At 39.0% G+C, this 19,505-nt stretch overlaps 2 protein-coding genes and 1 long non-coding RNA gene across 3 annotated transcripts; 2 read left to right on the top strand and 1 right to left on the bottom strand.

The window, feature by feature from the left end:
- Nucleotides 1-1,303: 1,303 nt before the first annotated feature.
- LOC103405037 (receptor-like protein 7) lies at nucleotides 1,304-5,615 on the top strand. Its single transcript, XM_017323915.3, has 2 exons — nucleotides 1,304-4,364; nucleotides 5,402-5,615. The coding sequence occupies exon 1, from the start codon at nucleotides 1,379-1,381 to the stop codon at nucleotides 4,334-4,336; it is 2,958 nt and encodes a 985-aa protein (XP_017179404.3). The 5' UTR covers nucleotides 1,304-1,378; the 3' UTR covers nucleotides 4,337-4,364; nucleotides 5,402-5,615.
- Nucleotides 5,616-5,945: 330 nt separating this feature from the next.
- Nucleotides 5,946-8,032, bottom strand: LOC103425986 (uncharacterized). The gene is made up of 4 exons (XR_011577713.1): nucleotides 7,721-8,032; nucleotides 7,324-7,645; nucleotides 6,732-6,900; nucleotides 5,946-6,509 (listed from the first exon to the last, which is right to left on the bottom strand). It is a non-coding gene; the product is annotated as an uncharacterized lncRNA (long non-coding RNA).
- Nucleotides 8,033-14,881: 6,849 nt separating this feature from the next.
- LOC103405036 (receptor-like protein 7) lies at nucleotides 14,882-17,966 on the top strand. Its single transcript, XM_070817131.1, has one exon. It carries the CDS (start codon nucleotides 14,996-14,998, stop codon nucleotides 17,891-17,893), a length of 2,898 nt encoding a protein of 965 aa, XP_070673232.1. The 5' UTR covers nucleotides 14,882-14,995; the 3' UTR covers nucleotides 17,894-17,966.
- The last annotated feature ends 1,539 nt before the right edge of the window (nucleotides 17,967-19,505 follow it).

The raw sequence follows: 19,505 nt of genomic DNA, 5'->3' as shown, positions 1-19,505 counted from the left end.
AATATCTCTAACCACCCAAGCTTGACTATCTCACACAATTATCTCTAACCATTCAACTTCTTTGTGTGGTGTGGAAGCTTGACCGTCTCACACAATTATTGTCTTCTCCCATCAACTTTATTAAAGGTGAGACTTTTCCAACTCATACACACGATAAAGGAAACCAGAGTGTTATGTCACTTCTGTAAAAGCTTCTTTTTATTGAATATGATTAATTTAGTACAACTAATTAGATTATCTTCAAATAAGACATCAAATTTTAAATTTAAAAGTTTATGTGATAATTTGGCATCTTTTAAAATTTTAATCTTCATCTCATATGTTAAATTGAACTATTATTTTATCACATTATTTTCTTTTTATAATTTTTATTTTATATTTATATTTTACAAATCCCACCCCACCTCTTCGAAGGTAAGAATTTTTCCAAAAAAACAAAGGAAACAACCCAGATAAGAATTATCGGTTTTCCTCTTCAAAGGTTCAATTTTTCATTTGCTGCAGAAGCACTAACCAATATGGAATTCAGAAACCCAGTATTTAAAAATAAAAACCCAAAAAGCTAAGCAAAAGATTAATATAAAATTAAAATACAAAATCAAATCCCCAATCGGATGAACAGATATGAAACCCTAGAAAAACCAGAGGAGGATTAGGGGATTGGTAAAATAAAAGATGGGATTTTGGTAAGCCTAGAGGTACTGAGGAAACCAACTATTGGGTAGTATCGGCGAATCAGAAAATAGGGGAAGAAGTAGGAGCTCGGCGAAGAAGAATATTGTATCGGCAAATCAGAAAATGGGAGAAGAAGTAGGAGCTATGCGAAAAAGAATATTTGACGTTGCTGACAAATTTGACAGTAAGGATGTGGGCCGCTATTCCATATCATGCCACATCAGATTTAGCTTCTCGGTTGGAAAATTTTATTGCTGCTTTTTATGACTGTAGAAGCTAATTTGGACATTTTGACAGTTTTTGAAAAATGCTCTTACATACAGTACCACTCCTAACTACATACAGTTAAAAAAAAAAAAAAAAAAACTATTTGCAGTTACGATTTGGCATCCTCCTTAATACACGATTAGTTTTCTAGGCTGTCACACGCATGTTTTCTTTGAAGGTAATGTTGGGAAGACTAAATTTATATACTAAATTTTAAAAATTAAAGGATAGAGAAATTGATAACTGATTTATTACTTAAACGTTGATAAACGTGCTTATTTCTATTAATGATACATTATTTAGTCTAAAAATTTAATTTCCTTAACATTAGTCTTTCTTTAAACATCTTTGGCTTCATCATTCACGCATACAACTTGAACATTATATTTCAACATTCAGTTCCTCCATCAATTGTGTGAGTTGTGTCTAAACAGACATGGGAACGGGATTGGGGTCTTCATGGTTTAGCTTGATTTTTATAGGTTGTATTATTTTGCTTTTGCTCAATGCTACTCACTGTGTTTCGTTTGTGCAAACAATTTCGCATTTCGCTGAGTGCTCTGCCTTGTTTCAATTCAAGGAAAGCCTTACGATTAATATGTCTGCTTCTGATGATCCATCTGCTTATCCGAAGGTTGCATCTTGGTCGCAGGAAGATCAAGTTGATCGGAATCGGAGTAACTGTTGTTCGTGGGATGGTGTTGAGTGCTATGAGGAGTCTGGCCATGTCATTGGCCTTGACCTCGCCAGCAGCTGTCTATATGGTTCTATCACTTCCAACAGCAGCCTCTTCCGACTTGTTCACTTGCAGAGGCTCGACCTCTCAGATAATCACTTCAACTTCTCTCCAATACCGTCAAGATTAAGCCATGATCTTACGAGCCTAACATATCTCAACCTTTCCCAGTCGTGTTTTTTTGGCCAAATTCCATCTGAAATTTCCAAGTTGTCCAAACTGTCTACCCTGGATCTGTCTTACAATGAAAAACATGGTCGTGGTCGTGCAAATCATTTCCATTTAAAACTGACAAAGGCCAACCTGAGAAGCCTAGTCCAAAACTTGACCAACATAAAACAGCTTCACCTTAGCTGGGTAGAAATATACTCCACTGTGCCTGATATCTTGGTCAATGCATCTTCTCTCACATCTCTCAAACTTGAAGACTGTGGTTTGTATGGGGAATTCCCTGTTGGCCTTTTTCACCTACCTAACTTAGAGGTTCTTTATGCGTACAGGAACTTGGACCTAACAGGTTATTTTCCAAACTTTAACAGGACCAATTCCTTGAAGAAGTTGGACGTTGGGTATTCAAGCTTCTCCGGTCAACTGCCTGCCTCTCTCGGAAACCTTCATTCCTTAAATCTATTGGGCATCTGTTTCTGTAACTTTTATCCCCATGTTCCATCTTCACTCAGGAACCTTACCAAGCTCAGGTATCTTGACATTTCTTCATTTTATGATTCCATGTATTTTCCTGGCAAAAGTTCTTTCGCAACAACAAACCAATCTCTGGTTTCCGAATCCTTGTCTTGGCTTGGAAAGCTAACCAAACTTTATCACTTGGGCCTTTCGCATACCAACCTAAGGGGAAAATTCCCATGTTTTGTGTCCAACCTGACCAACATTCAATATCTAGATTTGGGCGGTAATGAAATAACTGGTCAAATCCCATCTTGGGTTACAATGAATTTGACCCAGTTAACTGTTCTAGATCTTTCCTTTAATAACTTGAGGGGATCAGTTGAGTTTGATCAATTTTCCAACCTCAAGAAGTTAGAGGATCTTCGGTTATCAGACAACGAGTTATCTCTACGGATCAAATCCAATTTGAGTGCTACTCTTCCTATGTTCCAAATTCTGTGGCTGTCTCGGTGCAACTTAACAGTGTTTCCTGAATTTTTAAGTAATCAAAAGGAATTGTACGACCTACACCTTTCTGATAACAACATGCATGGCCAAATACCAAAATGGTTCTGGAATGCAACTACAGATACGTTGTTGAATGTTGACTTCTCTAGAAACTTGTTAACCGGTTTTGACCAAAATCCACTCATTCTTCCATGGAAAAATATGTTGTATTTTGGTATATCGTCCAACAGGTTACAAGGATCACTGCCAGTTCCGCCACAATCAATCACAGCTTATGATGTCGCAAACAATGATTATAGTGGAGAAATTTCACCTTTGTTTTGCTACTTGGATAATCTACAACTTCTTGACTTGTCCAACAACAACTTGAGTGGCATGCTTCCGCAATGTTTGGGGAACTCCTCTACATTGGAAATACTGTACCTAAGGAACAATTCTTTCCATGGCAATATTCCTCAAATGTGTGCAAACAAAAATAGTTTGAAAATGGTTGATTTAAGTTTCAATCAGTTGCAAGGAAAGCTGCCAAGAACAGTGGCCCATTGCACTCAGTTAGAGTTTCTCAATCTTGGAAACAATCGCATTAGCGACAGCTTCCCATCTTGTTTAGGGGCACTTCCAGTATTAAGGGCTCTCGTTTTGCGGCATAATGGATTTCATGGCATAATTGGGAAGCCTGCAACCAACCACGAGTTCCCCAACTTGTGCATCATTGATCTATCTAACAATGATTTTTCCGGTATGTTGCCCTCAAATTACCTACAGAACTGGAATTTCATGAAATTTGTTGGTGAAACCAATCAAACTTATTTTAAAGTCTCTGCAACCGGCAACCCAGATAAAATCTGGTATGAGTATCCATACACCATCACGATTGTTGCAAAAGGTGTTGAGTTGAAATATTTGGAGACACCTTATCTTTTGAGACTCATTGATCTCTCAAGTAATAGATTTGAAGGTGAGATTCCGGCAGGTATAATTGGGAATCTAAGAGGCCTTCATTTTCTAAGCCTTTCCAACAACTCTCTCACGGGTCCCATCCCCTTATCTCTAGGGAACTTGACAGCTCTTGAATCATTGGATCTCTCTGAAAACCAGCTCTCAGGAAGGATCCCTAGCAATTTGGTACAACTCAATTTTCTTGCATATTTCAACGTATCCCACAACCGTCTTTGGGGGCCTATACCACTTGGTCAACAGTTTGATACATTCCTAGAAGATTCATACCAAGAAAACCCGGGTTTGTGTGGAAAGCCTTTGTCAAAGAAATGCAAGGATTCTGGGAGCACAAAGCTACCACCACCATCAATCTTTGAAGAAGGTGAAGATTCGGGATTTCGATTTGAGTTTGATTGGTACGTGGTTCTGCCCGGAGTCATTAGTGGACTAATAGTTGGAGTGATTTCTGGGAACACTTTGGCAAACAACAAGCATGAATGGTTTGTGGATACATTTAGCAGGAAGAGGCAGCCAAGAGGCACAAAGGGAAAGGGACGCCGGACTTGGTCATTATTTTATCCATGAAATGTTTGGCTCTTCAAGGCCAATTCAGGTACTTGCTTTTTATTCAATAAGATTTCTCTCGCATTGTCATCGAGGGTTTCCTTAAAAATATTAATTCTAACTTGTGATGCATGCTAGGTTTTAATAAGTGTAACATTTATAACATTTATTTGTGAGAGTTGTATTATATTTCTAAGTGGTGAGTATCTAAAATTATATTTCTAACTGAGTAGTGAGTACCCAAAATTTTACTGCATGCACCTTCTTGCATTGCTGGCTTAGGGGTGGTTTGGGAGTGAGGTGCTTAAAAAAAAGCACCTATGAAAAAAAGCTATGAGGGTTTTAGGTGTTTGGTAAACTGAAAAAAAAGGGCTTATTTTGGAAGCTGCTGTGAGAATAAGCTGAAATCAAATGAAAAAGCTGAAGCTGCTATTTGCAGCTTTGGAAAACTGGCTTTTTTTTCAAAGCACACGGAGCTATAGTGCTCCTTTAATGAAAAGACCCACTATCAAACTACTTTTTTTTTCAAAAGCACTTTTACAAAAAAATTTACCAAACACTCTGCTGATTTATTTCACAGCCGCATATTCTCATAGCACAACCGCTTATTCTCACAGCAGTTTTTTTTCAAAGCACAGCAATACCAAACCAGCCCTTAGTTTGCCACCAAAAAGGTTTTTGGCAACCTTAATCAGGAAGTTGCCTGTCCGAAAGTAACTTAGAATAAATTAAAACATGACAACTGAATCTAAACTAACATGCTTGCATATACAGTCACTAGGAATGCCTTTATGTTTTTCTTTTCTTTTGAGAAAAATGGGATTCATTTTAAATGAATTATTGGTCACATGATTATGGAGTACGTACTTACACAAACTACAGCATAGCTGGCAGCTTGCTTTTTTTATCAATTGCTAGAAGAATAGTTGAAGCTGATGAATTTATGAGGGCTAGCTTATATGATGGATGGCTTCCTAATTTGTATCACTACCATATTCGATTCTTCGTTAATCCATTCATGATATATAAATTATAAATTTCATTCATCTCTTATAATCTATTGATTTGTCCATTTTATTATTGCAGGTTTGTCGAAAACTTGCTTAAAGAGTAGACTGTCGATGTGATTGAAGTTGGTCGTATTAGTTTTGCATAATGTTATTTTCCTGGTTACATTTGTTCAATCTTAAGCTTGGTTCATTTGATTATGGTTGCATCATGATGTATAAAACATGTAATATATGTAAATAGCATTGTAAAAATTATCATCTCTCTATAAATAACACTATAAATAGTATCATCTCTCTGTCTGTAATCATATTATATATGTACAATAGTATCACCTTAAATGGTTTTAAACCCCGCAGCACCGCCTAAAATTTTCATCTATAAATTAGTATATAGAATAAAATCATAAAAAATTTATAACATATTTTCATTTGGCTAAAGTTGTTGAAACCATGTGTTCGGTGTGTGTTATGGTTTGATTATGCCATGCGATTCCAAAACCCAATTTCAAGGTTTGGGGCAATTTTGATTGAATTTTTTAGGGTTTTAGAGTGGTAGACAAAGGCATGTGATTCCAAACCCCTTTTCCCAATACCCGCATAAATTAATCACAACCAACCTGTTCGATCCAAGGCAAGAACATTCCCTTAAACTAGCTAGTGAAGCAGAATAGCAATTTACAAGCCAAAACTTTCTTTCTTGTGACATGAACTAGGGGTGGGCACGGGCCGGGTCGGGCCCAATTTTGAAGGGACCAGACCGGACCTGGGTTTAAAGTAGACGGGCCGGGGATAACATTTTTTAAGATAGGAACCAGACCTTACCCGGCCCGGTTGAAACGGGCTGGGTCCACGGGTCTTTTTTTTTTATTTTTTTTGGATACAATTCAATCAATTTAATCCAAATACAATGTCCACATAAACAAAATAATGGACTTCATGAGTAACCTAAAAGCCCAAACAGACACCTAACCCTAAAGCTAAAGGTTTTCTTCCAGCATATTCTTCGATATCACCGCAGGTCTTTCGACGATCTTGAAACACCACCACCGTTGCTCGACATCTCTGCCTCCCTCTGCCAAGGCCATGCCGTCGCCGTCCTCTCCTTCGACCCTGAATCCCTCAAGCCCCTGGAGTCCCAATCTTAGGAATCCTGACCCCTAAACTCCTCCAGCCTGTGCCCAGCCCTATTTCAAACGTAGACTAGTGAATAACATAAATCCATGATAAACAAAGCAGAAAACTTATGAACCTAAATTCAAGAACAAAACATGAGCGCTAATACCACCAGAAAACTCATGACCTTACCCACCAATTAAAGCCAAAGAGAAGAGTATATAAACTTAACCTTCAGTCAATCATAACACTAGGTAATCAATAAAATCAGAGAAGAAGATTAAGAAACTTACGACATCCAAAGGGGAAAGATTTTAACGAAGCTACTCCAAAAGGGTTGCAAGACATATTTGGCAGTGTAAGAGTGATCCACGCCACTGTACTTGTATTTATGCAAAATCCAAATCAAGCTTCGATTTTGCGTTTCGAAACAAAATGCAAATAAGCCTCAGTATAACCAACCTGCTACCAAAACGAACTGAAATAACTCAATCCACGCATCTGAACAAACCCATCACTGAATACAATCATACATGCTTGTACACTTGCCCCCCCTAGATAATTGGATCAACATAAAAATCCAAATTCAAATTTTTGTGATTCAACACATTAATCATCTCATCTGGGTAATGCCCAGAATGCAGAAACAATGAAAGAATACAACCCAGTAGATATTTTCTCCAAAACAGAAAGAAAACATCCAAAGATCTAAACTTTGTGAATAAAATTAAGTACCCAAAGAAAATGGGTGGATGGGATCGTAGATATATATGATGCATGGATCTAAATTCACAAAATAAATTGCAAATCAGACAGATGAAGCAGATCAGAGAAATGCGAGAAGAACAAACAAAATCTAAATTTAAATTAAAAAAAAACGTTTACCTGTTTGAGACTTGAGATTATTGGTTCAACAGAGAAAGGGGGTTCTTCTGCAAATGAGCGGCTGGCCGAAAACAATAAAGAAAACATCAACCCACTCACACTCTACTTTTACCTAGTCTTCTCTCTGACTGCCTCCCTCCCACACACAGACGCTGAGTTGAAAATTCAGTTGCCGAAAATCAAAAACCAGCCGCGGAGCAACGAAACCCGATCTCTCCGCTCACCCGGACCAGATCGCAGGGAGGTGAGAAACGGAAACCCGACCCAGATCCTCCGCTCATTCCACCGTGTCCAAAACCTCTTGATCGAGCTCCCGTCGGAGCTGCACAGATCAGAGACAAAGGCGTTTGGAGAGAGTGAGAGTTAATCGATAAACCCTAAAAATTTAAATAGTTACCTGAAATTATTGACAGCTCAAGCGCGGGATTGTAGGAAAGAGAGAAGGGCGTGGACGGCGGCTTTTGGCGCAGCTAGTGATGCTTTGTGGACGGCGGCTTGTGGCGCAGATGGTTTACTGCGGGTGAGCTGGGTATATGCCTGGTTATTCTTTGTGAAGGTTTAGGGTAGGTGAGATAGGAGAGAGAGAGAAAAAGAGAGACTGTGGGAGAGAGAGATCGAGAATAAGGAGATCGAGAGGGATGAGATCGAGAGAGATCGATGGAGGAGACAATAGAGGGTGAGGATCGAATTAGGTCTGAGAATAAAAGAGACGGTAATAGATAATAGAGGGTAATCACAGTAGGCTATGAACGGTCCGGGCCAGGGGCCCGTTTCCTCCAATCTTTAGAACCAGCCCGCCCCGTTATTTATCTAGAACCGGCCCGCCTCGCCCCGCCCCGTTTTGTATTTGTAATTCTTGGACCTAACCTGTAGGTCCAGGACCCGTTTGCCCACCCCTAACATGAACCTCAAGACTGCCGGACATTTATAGGCCATAGTCAAAACACAGATATCTTAAGATATTAGTATAATTTGATGTCCTATCTTGGTAATGATACACACTAGATCTCCTTGTCGCAGATAAGTTGAAAAGTGATTGTTATACCTGTGGTTGGATTTTTTATTCTGAGCAGACTGAATCAAGCCAGACATCAGATCATCGACATAGATTAAAAAATCATCCCCTAGGAGCCTACAGAGTTTCGCCAACGCCTTGTAAATGGGATTTGAGAAATTGGGTTGCTTGTTGAATATTGTTGTACCCTGCCATCGCCTCTTTCGCAAAATCCCATTTGGGGGTTAGGGTTCTTTGAGCTGAGGGTTGGGCGAGAGAGATTTTCAAAGAAATATGCTAGAGGCATTTTTGCATCACGGTCCAGAGGCATTTTTGCATCATGGTCCAAAGACATTTTTGCATCATGGTCCAGAGACATTTTTGCATCACGGCCGCTACGCACCCTAAAAATGGTCCAAAGACATTTCTTAAGTGATTACTAAAAATAAATCCAATCCCATTGCCAAAGGAGTTGGCCTCGTCCAACTATTTAGGCAAAAACTTAAAATGTAATTGAAATAGAGAGACTCTCTCAAAATGGGGATTAGATGCCCCCTAAATCGCAATTGAAAATTTACATGTCCTATCCTAGAATGCCATAAATTAGACGAATCAACAATATATACAAAATCATTATTTATTTCATTCATAGCATTAGCAAGTACATTTAGTTTGAATAATCCATCAGCAAGGTAACCCTTCCCTACAAACATTCCCCCTTTAGTTAATACAAACTTATTGGACTAAAAAACTAGTTAGAATCCCATGTTACTAAGGATAGGACCATAAACAAGATTCTTCCTTATATCAGGGACATGCAGCACATCAAGGAGGGTTAATTCCTTTCCAGAAGTGAATTTAAGAACACATTTCCCTATTCCAGCCACAGATGCAGATGCATTTCCCATAAACAACTGCTCGTTCCCCTCGACTTTCTAGTACGAAGAGAACATATTTCTGTCACCACATACATGGTGAGTCGCGCCAGTATCTATCTACCAATCATGTTTGGGCGGTTGTTGTTGCTTTGATTTCCAGGACCTTGATCCCTTCGATAGCGACATTCTTGAGCCCTATGTCATTGCTTTCCTCAAACCCAGCAACTTCCCTTAATTTTCTTGAACTCCTTGCCTTTCACCCCAGGGGCATAGTTCTTTTCCTTCTTCTTAGTTTTCTGGAATTTCGGTATTTACTTTGATGAACTTCCTTCAACAACATTCGTCTTGGCTTCCATACTCGAAACCAAACCTTTCTCATTCTTTATGTTATCTTCCTCAATTCTCAGCCTTATGATGAGATCCTCAAGAGTCATCTCTTTATGTTTGTGCTTGAGATAATTCTTGAACTCTTTTCAAGAAGGTGGCAGTTTTTTTATAAAAGACGCCACTTGAAAGGACTCATTGATCACCATCCCTTCTACATGAATGTTGTTGGTACCATATATTGGGCATCGTCTTTAGACCTCATCCATAAGCCCATGATTTATGTAAAAGGGGAGGGAACCCTTATTCTATAAAAAAAACTCTCCCTCACCCTCATAAATGGAACCTGACCTTCACAGAATGACAGATAGTCTCACACTCAACCCTCACAACAATAGAGGGCAATACCTTATCAGCCAAACAGAAAGCAAAATGGCAAGGGCTGCATCCACATAGAGCTCCCTTGCTGATCTATTGTAATCCATACATTCATATAGTGAATCAGAATCAACATCAGTGTAGACGTAGCCCAAACATTGGGGTGAACCACGATACATCTTTGTGTTCTTGTGCGTTTGTGTGATTAGATCTGCCAGATTTTGTGCATCAACATTTGGCGCCGTCTATGGGAAACGACACAAAAAACTATGTCGGTTCTCTTTCATTTTTTTTCATCTCACCATAATATCCACTATGAATCTACAGAAACCCAATAACCAAACACCTGCAGTCACCACAAAACCCATCTTTCAAAAATGCAAAAACGAAAACTCCTAAACTCAACCACAGTTTCTTCTCTCTCATCTCTCTGTCTTGTAGTCCCTCTCTAGTTTCTTTTTCCCCCTAAATCCTCCCAGATGAGCCTCTTATGGCTGTAGCTCAAGGTTTTATTGTTAGGTGAAATCTCTCCAGCAGAAGAAGCAAAGATGATGAACAGGTGCGGTTTCGAGCATAGTTTTATGGTAAGCTGTGAGATGATGGATTCAGTTGGTGCCCAAAACCACGTCGTTTGAGCCTTCTAACTTCTTCCTTGGACGACAACATCAGACCCTTCAGATACTTCAATCACAACCAATCGGAGATTGGAAATTCTGAAGCTGGGTCTGAGATCAGAGTTTTTGACCCCTACCTGTTCTTCTGTCACAATCCCATCGTCGCATGCGTTGAGCTCTACGACGCCATCACCGTCATCGACCAGCTGATCCAATGCTACATCTCTGGTGCTCTTTTCGGATCTCAGCTCGCCAACCTTAACCATCATGCTGGCTTTTTGAACTTCGCTCCTGGCTCTGATCTTTCCCGCACTGTCCTCATCTTCCCTTGTTTTCCGAACGCCAGCGACGGCGAGATAAATGTGGCGAATATCATGATTCATCTTCCTTACATGATCTCTGAATTGGAGACTCTACTTCCAATTCCACTCAAGCTCATCTGGGGATGCAAGGGAAATAGATATGTATTCGCCCTGAAGAACGACGGATGCACTTCCACTTTGCGTCGTCTGATTGGACCTGATTTTTTGTGTTCACTGCAACTCTGGGCTTTTCTGGCTCACCGGCCTTCGACGGCTAAGGCTCCGCCGCCGCCCCTGGTCCCTAATGCAGTCAAGAAGGAAACTTCTAGCCCTGATACGCCGCTGTGCTTCGAGCCCAGTGAATCTGATGAGAAGCAGCCTGACCACTTGAGTAGTTAAACTCTTTAGTAAAAAAAAGTAAGAGAAATGACTGGATTACTATTGTTTGTACCATACTTGACCAATCCTGAAACTACCAAGCACCAGTCAACTTTATACCGTCAAGGACCCAGAAGAGTTTCCCTCTAACCAGGAGGCCAATCATAGCGCAACACGTGTCAACACTAAGAGGCCAATCACAGGGTGACACGTGTCAACATCAAAGGCCAATCACAGTATGACACGTGTCAAGGCCAGAATAAAGTTAGAAACTCTCTTCTATAAAATGAGATCATTCTCTTCTATAAAAGGAGATCATTCTCCCACAATAATCTCTAATGTCATTTGTACTAAATCATTCACTAATACTCACTAAATCAGAGCTTGAACCTATGTACTTGTGTAAACCCTTCACAATTAATGAGAACTTCTCTACTCCGTGGACGTAACCAATATGGGTGAACCACGTACATCTTGTGTTTGCTTCCATGTCCCTATCCATTTACATTCTTATCCACACTAGTGATCGGAGCAATCTAGCGAATGTCACAAACTTAACACTTTCTGTTGTACCAAAGTCCTCACTGATTTTGTGCATCAACAACTATCGTGGACAAAAGTAACGATTTCAAAGATGTTGGCCACAGTTCCACTGCTAGAGCAATGATGGACGAACAGAGAAGATAAGAACTTTATTATCATAACCTGCAACTGTCGACCACCAACATGGAAAAAGATAAGCACTTTATCTTTAGGCTGATTTGTTTAAAATTATCATTTTATTATTTAATAGTTTATTATTATCTTGTGTTGATGGATGCTTTACAATGTGCATATGCTTTACAAAATGCTTGTCTGCAATCTTTCTTACAATTATTTTATTAATTAATATTTTATTATTGCATCTTTAATCATTTATGACTTCATTATTTAAAGTGGTAAGGTAAAACTTTATTATACAATATTATTGGCCTAGAGTATTGTGACTGCCATTAAACTATGTCACTTATACACCATGTAATTTACCACACGACTGAATAAATTATTTATTTATAGAAGGCACATAGTACAATATTTTGCCTTGACAAACTTTGTCAATTTGACTTATTCATTATACGGTCATACTTATATTGTCATTTATTGTCAGGAATTATTGAGCAACTAGATCCACTGATCGACATTGTTGCTGATTAAATAAGCCTACCGACACTATTGATCAGCCTATGGATCACTGAGCCATATACTTATAGCGACAAATATTTAGTCCGAACAATGATCTCTTGTCTAACCCGACAAGCGGACCCGAGTCATGTCGAGAATCAACTCATACTGAGTGCATGTCAACATAAAGTAGATACTTGCAATGAGGAATACCACGAGCCGAGCCGCCTCGCATTGAGCATAGCCTCTAGCCGAGCAGCCTCACAACGAGCATCGCTTCCATCCGAGCAACCGCCTCATCGCGAGCATAGCCTCTAGCATAGTAGCCTCGCAACGAGCATCGCCTTCAGCCGAGCAGTCTCGTAACTTGTGATACCTCTAGCTGAGTATTGCTTTATATTGAGCATTGCCTTGTATTGAGTACTAGTTCTAGACGACATCTAGTCACTTCGGCCCCGTACATGGATTGGATTTGAAGTCTCCAGCCAAAAGACTCTCTTGACTGAAGACTTGGGGGACTCCTGTTGGTATCATATATTGGGTCTCGTCTTTGGGCCTTATCCCTAAGCCCATGATTTATGTAAAAGGGGAAGGAGCTCTTATTCTATAAAAGGGACTCTCCCTCACCCTCATAAACGGAACCTGACCTTCACAGAAGGACAGAGAGTCTCACACTCAACCTTCACAACAATAGAGGGAAATACCCTCTCAGCCAAACAAAGAGCAAAATGGCAAGGGCTGCATCCACAAAGAGCTCCCTTGCCAATCTATTGTAATTTATACATTCATTGAGTGAATCAAAATTAACATCATTGTGGATGTAGCCCAAACATTGGGGTGAACCACGATACATCTTTGTGTTCTTGTGTGTTTGTGTGATTCATGGCCGGATTTACGTTGGTCCAAGATTCTCCAGATTTTGTGCATCAACGAATGTCATGGATGATTTTCTGGATATCTTCAGTTTGAGAGACAACGGACTTGGAATCCACCATTTTGTAGTCCAAAAATGTGCCCACGACAAATTTCTTTGAACCAGCATACTCTATTTTTTTTCTCAAGTGATTCCCAAAGTTCCTTAGCTGTTTTGCATACCATATAGACATCATACAACGAATCATCTAATGCATTGAGAATATAGTTTCCGTAGAGGAAATCATTATGATTCCAGGCATCTATGGCCGTCAAAGTTTCTGCAGAAAAAATATTTTCTCCATCTGCAGTAGGCACAGTCTTGAACAGAACATTAGTCAAACTCAGTGTTGTCAAATAAAACAACATCTTCTGCTGCCATCTTTTGAAATCTCCGCCCTTAAATTTCTCAGGCTTCTCAGAATGAGGTTTAGTTCTTGATTGTTCCATACTGTTCGAAGATTGTTGGAGAACAATTCAGAAATAAATAAAAATAATAGAAATAACAGAACTTGAAATTCTTATACTTTATTAACTAAAAATACTTGCTATACAGAATGAAATTACAGGAAAAAAATACAAGAATTAAAATGGTACTAACTTGATTACAACAGGTAGAGGCTAGCGCAAAAGCTATATCCTTTGAACAGTATCAGGATACAGCTACCTAATTCTACAACCCACACTAGATTATAGAATTCTAGCAAATTGCTTTGTGTGTTTACTCTCTTAAATGTTTGTACGGAAGGGAAGGAAGAAGGAAAGATAATTTATGATGGAACTGAGGATTCCAGTTATATAGGTTCTTTCATACCTCTTCAAATACCTTTTGGATGTATCTGAAGCTATACAACTCTTTCCAAAGAGTTGTGTCTATTAATCAAAACATTTTTAATTAATTTTAATTCTTAGGCCCCAAGTGCCCCAATGCCTTGTCTTGATTAATTAATATTAATTAATATTAATATTATGGTATAATCATCAAGCCTAATCTACACAATTAGTGGCCCAAATCTCAATCTCTATTCCAAATGGTCCAACACATAATCACTAATAAACGAGACTAAAGTAATATAAGGACCTCAAGTTCCCTTGAGTTCCCCAATGTGGAACTTGAAGAAGCTCAAAACTCCAACACACTTTGGCAAGCAACAAGCATGAATGGTTTGTGGAGACATTTTTCAGTACAGCTGATTTAAAATTCATCTCGTAATGAAGTAATTGCTTGACAAAAACCAACACTAATTATATAATATTTCGATAGCATCACCCACTAATTAAACTACAACGCACTACCGGCATTACCCCATGATGGAATCGTGTTCAATATAACGAATTCTGCCAAGTTAATGATGATTTTGTTAAAAAAGAAAAAAAGAAAAAAGAAATTAAAGAGACTTTAGACTTTTCGTTTAGCGTGAATAGCATGACAGACGAGACAAAACTTAATCAGGAAAAGCGCTCACTTGACTTCAAGTCTTCTACGTTGATGTTTTACCGCTGCTCTGGACGACAATTCTAAATGTGTTTCCGCAGTGTCATTATCAGATACACTAATCCTGGCCGTTTTTGTTCTTTCTTTTTCTATTCGTTCACATTAGTTATTAATTATATCGTTGAAAAAAATAAGCAAAAAGACACGACATTGTAATTTGTGTATTTAAGTTTGCTATGGGAGACGCATATTTGACATACAATAAACCCAGAAAATAACAATTACATAGTCAGGATATGGGACTGCGATCGTCTTGGCGGTTTAATGTTTTCTCATTTCAATGTTTTATTTTTATGTTGCTCAATATTACCCAGTACTGTTTCTGTTTCTTACTTGTGCAGACACAAACCATAGCCCATGATGATGAGTGCTCTGCCTTGCTGCAATTCAAGGGTAGCTTTACGATCAGAAAATCTGCTTCTGATGAGCTTTTTGCATATCCAAAGACTGGATCTTGGATGCGAGAAGGAGATCAAAATCGGAGCAACTGTTGTTTGTGGGATGGTGTTGAGTGCCATGAGGAGTCTCGCCATGTCATTGGCCTTGACCTCAGGAGCAGCTTTCTTTATGGTTCTATCAATTCCAACAGCAGCCTCTTTCAACTCGTTCACTTACAGAGGCTTGACCTCGCAGATAATGACTTCAATTTCTCTCCAATACCATCACGTTTAGGTCATCATCTTACATGTTTGACGTACCTAAACCTCTCATATTCCGTATTTTCTGGCCAAATTCCAATCGAAATTTCAAAGCTATCAAAGTTGTCAACCCTTGATCTGTCTTCTAATAATGATTTGGAGCTTAAGAGAACCAACCTGAGAAGCCTAATCCAAAACTTCACCAGCATAAAAGAACTTGATCTCAGCGACGTGGGCATACATTCCACCGTTCCTGATATCCTGAGGAATGCAACTTCTCTCACAGTTCTCTCACTTAGGACATGTCAGTTGTATGGGGAATTCCCAATAGGTATTTTCCAGCCACCAAACTTAGAGGTACTTGATTTGTATGAAAACTTCAACCTAGCCGGTTATATTCCTACCTTTAACAAGACCAATTCCTTCAAGGTATTGGATGTTGCCGAGACGAGTTTCTATGGTCAGTTGCCTAATTCTATCGGAAACCTTCATTCCTTAAACACTTTGAGCATCTCATTTTGCAATTTTTATCCCCGTGTTCCATCTTCCCTCAGAAACCTTACACAGCTCACTTACCTTGACATTTCTTCATTCTACGACATTGACCATACTTATTCCAACAAAACAAGCCAATTAGTTCCGGATTCCTGGTCTTGGATCGGAAAGCTAATGAAACTTCATGTCTTGGGGCTTGCATATTCCAACTTATGGGGAAATTTTCCATACTTCGTGGCTAACCTAACGCAACTTGCATATCTAGACTTGAGCTTTAATGATATAAGTGGTGAAATCCCATCTTGTATTATGAATTTAACCCAATTGACTTATCTTGCCCTTTCCTCCAATAAGTTGAATGGAATAGTTGAGTTTGATCAGTTTTCTAAGCTCCGAAGCTTAGCTTCACTTCGATTATCAGGCAACCAGTTATCTCTGCTGATAAAACCCGATTTGAATGCTACTCTTCCAATGTTTAAACTTCTGTGGTTGGATTCCTGCAACTTAACAGAGTTTCCTGAGTTTTTAAAGAATCAGCACGAATTGTTTGATCTACACCTTTCTGCTAACAAAATTCATGGCCAAATACCAAAATGGTTCTGGAATGCAACTAGAGAAAATTTGGTGAATCTCGACCTCTCCTATAACTTCCTAACAGGATTTGACCAAAACTCGCTCAATATTCTTCCATGGAAAAATATGAAGTACTTTAATATTGAATATAACAGGTTACAAGGATCACTGCCAGTTCTACCACAATCAATCGTAAGTTTTGAAGCTGGAAACAATAATTATACTGGAGAAATTTCACCGTTGTTCTGCAACTTGAATTATCTCCAGCTTCTTGGTTTGTCCAACAACAACCTGAAAGGCATACTTCCACAATGTTTGGGGAACTCCAGTGCTATGGAAATATTGCACCTGCCCAACAACTCTTTTCACGGCAATATTCCTCAAATATGTGCAAACAGAAATAGTTTGAGAAAGGTTGATTTGAGTTACAACAAGTTGCAAGGGAAGCTGCCAAGATCAATGGCCAATTGCATTCAGTTAGAGTTTCTCAACCTTGGAAATAATCACATTAACGACATCTTCCCATCCTGGTTAGGGTCACTTCCAGTATTAAGGGCTCTTCTTTTGCGGTCTAATAGATTTCATGGAGAGATTGGGAAGCCTCCGACAAACCATGAGTTCCCAAACTTGTGCATCATTGATCTATCAAACAATGGTTTTTTCGGTATGTTGCCCTCTATTTACTTACAGAACTGGAATTTCATGAAGCTTGTTAACGAGACCAATCAAACTTATTTTGAAGTCTCTTCAACCCGAGGCTCAAGTGATATCTATTATATATTACCGTACTCGATGACGATTAATGCAAAAGGTGTTGAGTTAAAATATTTGGAGACACCTTATCTTTTGAGACTCATAGATCTTTCAAGTAATAGATTTGAAGGTGAGATTCCTGGTGTCATTGGGAATCTAACAGGGCTTCATTTGCTGAACCTCTCCAACAACATTCTCACTGGTCTCATTCCCTCATCTCTAGGGAACTTGACATCTCTTGAATCATTGGATCTCTCTGAAAACCAGCTCTCAGGAAGGATCCCCAGCAATTTGGTACGACTCAATTTTCTTGCATATTTCAACGTATCCCACAACCGGCTATGGGGGCCTATACCACTCGACCAACAATTTGGTACATTCCTAGAAGATTCATACCAAGAAAACTTGGGCTTGTGTGGAAAGCCCTTGTCAAATAAATGCAAGGATTCGAAGAGCACAAAGCTACCACCATCATCAATCTTTGAAGGAGAAGATTCGGGATTTCGATTTGAGTTTGATTGGTACGTGGTTCTGCCCGGAGTCATTAGTGGACTAATAGTTGGAGTGATTTCTGGGAACACTTTGGCAAACAAGAAGCATGAATGGTTTGTGCAGACATTTAGCAGGAAGAGACAGCTAAGAGGCAGAAAGGGAAGGAATGGACGTCAGGCTTAAGTCATTATTTTATCCATGAAATGTTTGGTTCTTCAAAACCCATTCAGCTTTCAGTGTAACTTTTTTTGTTCAATAAAATTTCCCTCATACTATGAAGTTTCCTTAAAAATGTCATTCTAACTTGTGATGCATGCTTGCTGTTTATTAGTGTAAAACATATATTTCTGAGAGTTGTATTATCTTTCTAACTGAGTAGTGAATGCCCTAAATTTTATTGCTTGCATCCTCTTGCATTGCTGCCTTAGTTTACCACCATAAGGTTTTTAGCAACCTTAATGAGGAAGTTTCCTTTCTAAAAGTGCCTTTAATCCCACCCTAGACCTGAAATATAAAAAATTAAAATAATTTTCATAAATTAAATTTCAATTGTTGAAATGATCAAACATTAAATTTTAACGACATTCCCATTAAGTATTGATGATACAACGATTGAAGATTCATGACATAACAATCAGGTGACAAGTATATTGAAAACTAATCATAATTGAGATTTGAGAAATGATTATTATGGTAATTTGCCAAAACAAAAATTGAATGGCAAGGAAAACCTTAATCCCATGGCAAGAACAAGACCAGAGAAAACCTACAATCAGACCACAGATTCCATAATGGTTCACTTCTAGCTAAGAGAGCAGTTGGCCAAGTATTGATAACAATATTGAGTGAGGGGAATCAATGAACACCATTGATGAACACAGAGAAAGGATTGATGAAGAATTCAGAGAAAGAGATAGAAAACGCTAGAGAGAAGTTAGAGAGAGAACAACAAAATTGAATGGTTTTTACATTAATTGCACATAGTGCTAAAACAACGGTACATATAGAACAATCCTAACTAACTTGCCTATGTGGCTTATCCAATACAACCATTTCTACTGTAATAACTTATCTCTCCATATACACCAATAGACTGTTGACACCTGTTATTACTCCCTCTCAATCTCAGCCGGGATTCCCTAATCTAAGATTGTGACAGTGCTTAATGAATAGAGGACTATGCAATCCCTTAGTAAGTATATCAGCAACTTGAGACTCTGTTGGAACATAATCCACTGTTATATATCTCTTTTGAACCCTTTCCCTGACAAAGTGATAGTCAGTGCCAAGGTGTTTAATGCAAGAGTGAAAAACTGGATTGGAGGATAGTGCCAAGGTAGACAAATTATCACAATGCAAGGCTGGAGGACAAGTCAGTACATGGTGCAAGTCTTTTAGAATTGATATGATCCAACAAACATCAGCAGTGCAATGAGCCAAAACCTTATACTCAGCTTCAGTTGAGCCTCTCGAAGCTGAAGCTTGTTTCTTCAATTACCATGAAATGGGATTGCTGCCAACATGTACTACATACCCTGAAATAGATCTCCTTGTATTAATATCTGCAGCCTAATCTGTCACATCCCGGCCCAGGTCCCTACCACATCCCAGGCTCAATTCCACTATAGCACAATATTGTCTGCTTTGGGCCCCGACCACGCCCTCACGGTTTTGTTTCAGGGAACTCACACGAGAACTTCCCAATGGGTCATCCATTATGGGATTGCTCTCGCGTGAACTTGCTTAACTTCGGAGTTCCGATGGAACCTGAAGCCAGTGAGCTCCCAAAAGGCCT

Source organism: Malus domestica, chromosome 17, assembly GCF_042453785.1.
Source record: "Malus domestica chromosome 17, GDT2T_hap1".
NCBI lineage: Eukaryota > Viridiplantae > Streptophyta > Magnoliopsida > Rosales > Rosaceae > Malus > Malus domestica.
This window is presented reverse-complemented; position numbering and strand designations above follow the sequence as displayed.

Excerpts from the sequence above, each read along its gene's own strand:
- LOC103405037 (XM_017323915.3), top strand. The coding sequence starts at position 1,379 with ATGGGAACGGGATTGGGGTCTTCATGGTTTAGCTTGATTTTTATAGGT.
- LOC103405036 (XM_070817131.1), top strand. The coding sequence starts at position 14,996 with ATGGGACTGCGATCGTCTTGGCGGTTTAATGTTTTCTCATTTCAATGT.